We start from the raw sequence: 8159 nt of genomic DNA, 5'->3' as shown, positions 1-8159 counted from the left end.
TCGCATTCACAAAGTGTACTCCACATAATACACAAACGTAGTCCAGCGTCAACATGTCTCGAAGTTCTACTCGCTCCGAAAAAGAAACAAAAAATGTCTCGAGATCTTGCAATGCATTCGCAAAGTGTACTCCTCTTTAGAATACCCAGATGCAGTCCTACGCCAAAATGTGTCTGATGTTTACTCGCTCCGGAATGAACACAAAATGCCTTGGAGTCCTGCTTTGCATTTTCAAAGTGTACTCTTCTTTTTAATACACAGACGAAGCCCTACTCCAACATGCCTCGGAGTTCTACTCGCTCCGGAATAAACACGAAAATGCCTCAGAGTCCTTCACATTCGCAAAGTGTACTCCTCTATAGAATACACAGCCGTAGTCCTACGTCTACGGAATGAACACAAAATGTCAAAATGTCTCACAGACGTAGTTCGACGTCAACATGCCTCGGAGTAGAAACTCGCATTCACAAAATAAAATGCCTCGGAGACCTGCTCGCTCCAGAATAAACAAAAAAAATACCTGGGAAACCCGCTCGTTCCGGAATAAACAAAAAAAATGCCTCGAAGGTCGGCTCGCATTCACAAAGTGTACTCCACATAATACACAAACGTAGGCCAGCGTCAACATGTCTCGAAGTTCTACTCGCTCCGAAAAAGAAACAAAAAATGTCTCGAGATCTTGCAATGCATTCGCAAAGTGTACTCCTCTTTAGAATACCCAGATGCAGTCCTACGCCAAAATGTGTCTGATGTTTACTCGCTCCGGAATGAACACAAAATGCCTTGGAGTCCTGCTTTGCATTTTCAAAGTGTACTCTTCTTTTTAATACACAGACGAAGCCCTACTCCAACATGCCTCAGTTCTACTCGCTCCGGAATAAACACGAAAATGCCTCAGAGTCCTTCACATTCGCAAAGTGTACTCCTCTATAGAATACACAGCCGTATTCCTACGTCTACGGAAGGAACACAAAATGTCAAAATGTCTCACAGACGTAGTTCGACGTCAACATGCCTCGGAGTAGAAACTCGCATTCACAAAATAAAATGCCTCGGAGACCTGCTCGCTCCAGAATAAACAAAAAAAAATACCTGGGAAACCCGCTCGTTCCGGAATAAACAAAAAAAATGCCTCGAAGGTCGGCTCGCATTCACAAAGTGTACTCCACATAATACACAAACGTAGGCCAGCGTCAACATGTCTCGAAGTTCTACTCGCTCCGAAAAAGAAACAAAAAATGTCTCGAGATCTTGCAATGCATTCGCAAAGTGTACTCCTCTTTAGAATACCCAGATGCAGTCCTACGCCAAAATGTGTCTGATGTTTACTCGCTCCGGAATGAACACAAAATGCCTTGGAGTCCTGCTTTGCATTTTCAAAGTGTACTCTTCTTTTTAATACACAGACGAAGCCCTACTCCAACATGCCTCGGAGTTCTACTCGCTCCGGAATAAACACGAAAATGCCTCAGAGTCCTTCACATTCGCAAAGTGTACTCCTCTATAGAATACACAGCCGTAGTCCTACGTCTACGGAATGAACACAAAATGTCAAAATGTCTCACAGACGTAGTTCGACGTCAACATGCCTCGGAGTAGAAACTCGCATTCACAAAATAAAATGCCTCGGAGACCTGCTCGCTCCAGAATAAACAAAAAAAAATACCTGGGAAACCCGCTCGTTCCGGAATAAACAAAAAAAATGCCTCGGAGACCTGCTCGCTCCGGAATAAACTAAAAAAAATGCCTCGGAGACCTGCTCGCTCCGGAATAAACAAAAAAAATGCCTCGGAGACCTGCTCGCTCCGGTATCTTTTATTTGATCCTCGGGAGACCTGCTCGCTCCGGGATCATGTTTTAAAACACTCGAAGACCTGCTCGCTTCGGTTTTTTTCTTTCTAGGATTTCGGAGACCTGCTCGCTCCGAAATCCACAACATAAAATGAGAGCATACTTACCATTTAGTAACTAGCACATTAATGGATGTGGCAAGCACCATTTTCATGCGCTAGTTACAAATATAAAACAAACACTATTTCTACCGACTGCGACATGTCGTATTCCAGCCGAAAACGGCTGATTGGAATCCGCCGTTGAAGAGCGGTGCGACTGTTCGTTTTAAAATTCGACAACAAACTACCAGTGCAATCTTCGTTGTTGCTACTCAACCCGATGGCGCTTCCAACACCATCTCACACTGCGGTGGCAGCAATGCGCTAGCATTGCCATACCCCGCCGCGCAACCTCTCCCAGCCCCTCACAAGCTACCGATTCATTGGCACACGCTTAAATGAAGCAAAGTTCGTCAGAAAATTCAATATGTTGCTCTCCATACTCTCAAATGCTCAATCATGCACAGATTCTTTCACGATAGAGATCAGTATTAGCGCATATGCAAAATTGAGCATTCGAATCAAGTCTAATGTAAAACTTGCCACATTGTACTGTAAATTGGGGCACGCGAAATATGTGATTTCACGATTGGTATATTTGATTGCTGATGTTTAATGTACTATCCGCAATAGCAGAATCAATTCATAGTATACAATCACTTAAACAAACTAAAATCATTAGTCGCTTGCTCTGAATACTACAGTAAAATCAACTATTTTGTTTGAGTCCTTGATAAATTTAACAATTTTTGTGGTAAAATTGAAAATAATATTAGTCAGATTTACTACATTTATGATGAAATTAAGCGATTTGTCCCTTCGGTTGAAAAACGTCGGTACTGTTCTTAATTTTGCTACAAAATTGTAATTTCTACTACAAAGTTTTTTCAGTGTGGGGACGAAGTAAGCCAACTCTACGATAAGGCATTTTATGAAACAGATCGAAACAGCTGTTTTTCTCGTGTTTATCTATTTTGACAATTAGTGGGAGCCCGTTTGTTTGGTATTTTCGGGCATAACATTCCGATGGGTCCCATCATCAATTCTACCTATTTTACTTTTCGGCTACCATGGCATTAGAACAAAGTTTTTCATATGATTCCTAAAAAGAGTCGTTATATTTTTCATACCATTGCATTCTAAGCATAAAAAGCTGAAGAAAACGCGAATGAAAAGTAAAACGTTTCAAACATTATTTTGTGTTCGGACCTAACGGAATGTTCACGCAGAATCATATCAAAACAAAACATCAAAAGTAAATAATCGGGCCACCGCGAAACGTCTCATAAAATACCTTATTGAGTTTGGCCTTCTTTTGCACTCGTTCATATACTGCGATAGCAATTACGTCACTTTTGAACTGTTATTTTCTTTACGAGCCTATCTTGATTCTGTATACCGTGCCAAAAACGATGTTGGGTTGAGTGCCATAGGGCACTGCACGGACTGCTTTGTCTCTTTCTCACTGTAAAGAAATTAGAAAACAACAAGGCCAGTAAACGTCAAAATTTATGAGGAACGAAAGAGAAAGAGATTCTTACGTGCAGTGCCCTATTGTACCGCGGATGACAGACGTTTCACTCTCCTGGTGTGGAAAACACACAACTCAACACATGAACTCGATAGCGAGTAGTTATTAACGCATACATAAAATTTATTTGTAAATTTCTTTTAGATTTTTTATAAAATAAAATAGCTTTTTTGTTTTTATCCGTGATTTTTTTGTTCGTGCATGCATATGAACCCCGTAGAAAATTTGACAGCTAGAATCGACCGATTTCGTCGGTTACAATCGGCCGATTGTTGCAACCTACGCTTATGAGATTTTAACACAGGCGTGGGTCAATTAATCACCCTATTTAATATCATCCCGACGAAATAGCTTGTTTAATAGTGAAATTTCGTGCACATTAATGTAAACGAATGACGAATTAACCGATTTGATCGGTAAAAATCGGGAGTACCGACTAAATATAGTTGTTAATCGGCCAATGCCTGTGTTAAATTCCCATAAGCGACGGTGCAACAATCGGTCGATTCGCACCCGATTCAGTCGGGTCAATTTTCTATGGGGAACATGTTGAAAATATAAGTCACAGGGGTCAAATCGCACAGCTCTACGAACGAACGCAAAAAAGAACTGAAAGCGACGAAAGATGGGTGAACAAAACAAAAAGTACGATAATCTGACAGTTCAACATCAGCGGAATAAAATTGGTGCACCATCTGGGGAACAACATGAGCCTATTACAAAACATTCGTTTGGTAAATTTTATAAAATAAAATAAAATTTATTCAATGTAAAACGAACAACTTAATTAACTTATTACTGTTACAGAATCCATTTTCAATGGCAACGCTAGCGGTGCGCCGTTCGCTTCATACAACAGCTGCTTGCGCCAAAGTACAATCCGGCCGATATAAAATTACCCCGAAAGGGGACCGCCCACTTACCTATGAAATGGCCAATCCTCCACATTACATTGCCCATCGGAAGGCATGGAACTCGTGGAATACCTGTAAGTTTGTGTTTTGCTTCCGCTACTAATGGACAGTGCCATTAAAATACGGTTTCGATTTACAGCCAATCTGGAAGGTGAGCTTCGCCCGTCGCAAACCATGCTGGAAGATGAATTTGTCCGCCGCTTCATGAACGGCACCTGGCACGGTCTAGTGCTGTCCGAGGTGATCATCAAACGGCAGCACAACCACGTCCGGATAGCGGCCATTCTCCGGCGCGGAATCACCCCTCGCAAGATGTACTTCCTGATTGGGTACTGCGAGGAACTGCTGGCCTACTGGCTGCAGTGTCCGGTCACGCTGGAACTGCAAACCACCGACGATCGGAAGGATGTTGTGTTTAAGTATATCTAGGCGCAGCGTGGTGGGAATGAGGGGTAGTGTTCCTTAATGCAATAAATGTTAATTTGTATCGATTCGAATCGTAGCATTATTTCCGCTTCCGAACCTGGGGCCTCATTACGCATCTCCTTGCGACAGCTTTTTCGTATGATAGTTTGCATGGTTTGCTCGTTTCGAGATCTCAGGTTTCGAGTTGAGGTGCGCAATGTCACCGCTGAGATTCGAACGAACGTCCAAATCTGTTCCTCTCCCATTGGATTTCGCTTTGTTGCACGACTGTGTAGACTGCACTGTATTTAGGTATTCTTTTTATTTAGTGGATTCAAGGGGCTGTCCGTATACCAAGTGGACAGATTTTGATTAGGTTTAGATACCCCCTTTCTTAACAATTGTGTCATGGCCGAGCGATTGCCTTAAACATCCTTCGAATATCTGAATTATCGTGGACTGTGTACTCACAAGCAAGAACATGTGACTCGTGATTCATAGGCAAAGTATATCAGCAATTCGTATCAGAATTGTCTTTTTTTGTTTATCCCGTTCTGTCAATCGAGCTCACATTTAGATAATGATGGCCGCATATGCATTCAGAAACCGATTGCTTTGATCAACAGTTTCATTTGGATTCAAATAACTCATGCTTTTCGCCGAAAATTTCAATTTTAATTTCATTACAATCTGCTACTACCACTACTACGGCATTCGCTCGGCCACGACATGGTGCAGTTAGTAGCTGGCCATAAGCAGGATGGAGGAAGCTTTGAGTAACTTCAAGCTGTTCATTGGACAGCAGTGACAACAGTACAGTTTTTAATTTCCTTCACGCTCATTTTGATTTTAATCTCCGGTGAGTAGTTTTTAATTGTCCTCTTTTTTTTTCCACAGAAATTTTACTAACTAAAAAAAAGTGGAACTACTCAAATTTTGAGAGCCTACTGTGATTGAATCGGTCTAATATCAGAAAACAAGCTACTTGATGTTATTTTTGAAAATAGTGTTAGACGGGACAAGATGGGTCAGTGCCGTTGTTAATTAAAAATGTATAAATTTTGTCTTTAAGAAAGCAAAACATAGACGGCTTGTTTTCATAAGAAATTGCAGACATTTTTAAATGTAGAGTCATTTCTTCAAAAGAAGCTTAAAATTCTTTTTTTATTCAATAAAATCATTGACAATAAACCTATCTATCTATATTGTGAATAAGAACAATAATTTGCAGAATTTGAAGGTGACCCATCTTGCCCTGCTGTTTAACCTATCTTACCCCGGTATTTTTTGATTGACAGAAAAATAGACTTCTACACTCTAAAAATCATCACGTCATATTTACGTGAAAATCACGTAACTCGTCTGTCTTGAACAAACGACGATTGTTACGTGACGTTAGTAATGCTCACCTGAAATTCACGTAACTTTTACTAAAAATCTTGGCGAATATGACTGTATACCCACGTAAACAATTTAAGTGAGATTGTGTTAGTGTGATTGCAGCTTCTTCATTTGCGTAAGACCTGCATTGTAAACAAGAATGACAGATACATAACCTAAACATAATGCTAGGCTTCACGGAGGTAAGTGATATTTCAGGTGCATCTTGGTGGATATTTTCCGTGCTTGCAATATTCCTCCTTGGAAAAAAAACAACGGAAGTTGGTTAAAATTTATTAGATTCGATAAATGATGTGGAAGAAAAGAAAGCTGCATGGAAGTCTAGAGCTACAGTTTTCCGATCGCGTTTGTATAAAATTTGTAGTCTTTGTTCCACTACTTTTTGGTTAATTAACAGCGGCAATATTAGCAATTTTCGAGCAAGAAACTGGTTTTAAAATTCTCAGCGATTTTCATTGACATCATTTCTCAACAAATCTGATAATTTCCATTCAACATCCGCCGATAACTTTTTTTTCTTCAAAAGTGTTTCTGCGGTAACTCCAAAGCGCAATGACCAAATGACTGCATTTCAATGTATCAACAACGCGAAAAAGATTCCCTTTTATGGGCAGTCCCTGTTCATTTTTGTATTCGTTCCAAAATCACTATATTGCAATGCATTTCAAAACATGTAGTGGTTTCCTGCTGTCTTGTAGCTTTCACTAAAATTTCACGTAGCCAGTACGTACAAATCACGTCAGGTTCACCTGATCAAATACGTAACTACTTTCAAGCTTCACGTCATTAGTACTAGAAGATCCAGTCAGAGTCACCGGATAAATCACGTAACTCAAGGAAACTAAAATTTGTTCAGGTTACTTGTCATTCAGGTCACTCTTACGAGGAAAGTATGGTGGATGAGAACCACATTCGTTTTCAGGTAAATATGACGTGAAGATTTTTCAGAGTGTACTTTAATGATTCAAAAAGAAATGAAAAGTGAATTTTTTGTTATTTCATATCCCAGGCTTACATATTATGAGCTATTTTTATAGATTCACGTTGAAAAGTTGAATTAAAATGTTTCTGTTTTGGGGCTGTCCACAAACCACGTAGACCGAAATTTCACTTTTTCGAACCCCCCCGTCCCCCCTAGTAGACTTTCGTAGACTTTTTCAAAACCGCTCCCTCCCCCAATGATGTCTACGTAGACTTAACCAAATTTTACAGAACATCATATGTGATTGGAAATATATGGAAATCAACCCCGTTTTAAACAATTCAGCTATTCAATTCTATTTTTGCCTTTCTCGTATACTAAGTATACGGTAAAGGCTATATGATCGCTCCAAAAACAAACTTTTTATAGAAGGCCCGGAGACCCATAGTGTTATATACCAATCGACTCAGTTCGACGAATTGAGGTGATGTCTGTGTGTGTGTGTGTGTGTGTGTGTGTGTGTGTATGTGTGTGTGTGTGTGCGCAAAACTACTCAAAAATGTCACTCATTTTTCGGGCACTTATCCTCAACCGATTTGCTCGCAACAAGTTGCATTCGACGCAGAATCCTGTCCCATTGTTTCCTATTTGAAATTGGCCAGATCGGACTATGGGATCAAAAGTTATGGCCAAAATACAAATTCATACGAAAAAATCGCGTAAAAAATGTCACTCATTTTTCGGGCACCGATTTCAACCGATTTGCTCGCAGCAAGTTGCATTCGACGCAGAATACTGTCCCATTGTTTCCTATTTGAAATTGGCCAGATCGGACTATGGGATCAAAAGTTATGGCCAAAATACAAATTCATTAAAAAAAATCGCATAAAAAATGTCACTCATTTTTCGGGCACTTATCCTCAACCGATTTGCTCGCAACAAGTTGCATTCGACGCAGAATCCTGTCCCATTGTTTCCTATTTGAAATTGGTTAGATCAGACTATGGGATCAAAAGTTATGGCCAAAATACAAATTCATACAAAAAAATCGCGTAAAAAATGTCACTCATTTTTCGGGCACTTATCCTCAACCG

At 40.1% G+C, this 8159-nt stretch overlaps 1 protein-coding gene across 1 annotated transcript; it reads left to right on the top strand.

The window, feature by feature from the left end:
• The first annotated feature begins 3998 nt into the window (after positions 1-3998).
• LOC134205032 (small ribosomal subunit protein uS3m) lies at positions 3999-4828 on the top strand. The gene is made up of 3 exons (XM_062679901.1): positions 3999-4157; positions 4231-4411; positions 4477-4828. The coding sequence occupies exons 1-3, from the start codon at positions 4131-4133 to the stop codon at positions 4764-4766; spliced, it is 498 nt and encodes a 165-aa protein (XP_062535885.1). The 5' UTR covers positions 3999-4130; the 3' UTR covers positions 4767-4828.
• The last annotated feature ends 3331 nt before the right edge of the window (positions 4829-8159 follow it).

Source organism: Armigeres subalbatus, chromosome 1 (assembly GCF_024139115.2).
Source record: "Armigeres subalbatus isolate Guangzhou_Male chromosome 1, GZ_Asu_2, whole genome shotgun sequence".
NCBI lineage: Eukaryota > Metazoa > Arthropoda > Insecta > Diptera > Culicidae > Armigeres > Armigeres subalbatus.
This window is presented reverse-complemented; position numbering and strand designations above follow the sequence as displayed.

Excerpts from the sequence above, each read along its gene's own strand:
- LOC134205032 (XM_062679901.1), top strand. The coding sequence starts at position 4,131 with ATGAGCCTATTACAAAACATTCGTTTG. Across the intron at positions 4,158-4,230 it reads TATTACAAAACATTCGTTTG|AATCCATTTTCAATGGCAAC; the intron begins GTAAATTTTATA and ends TTACTGTTACAG. Across the intron at positions 4,412-4,476 it reads ATGGAACTCGTGGAATACCT|CCAATCTGGAAGGTGAGCTT; the intron begins GTAAGTTTGTGT and ends TTCGATTTACAG.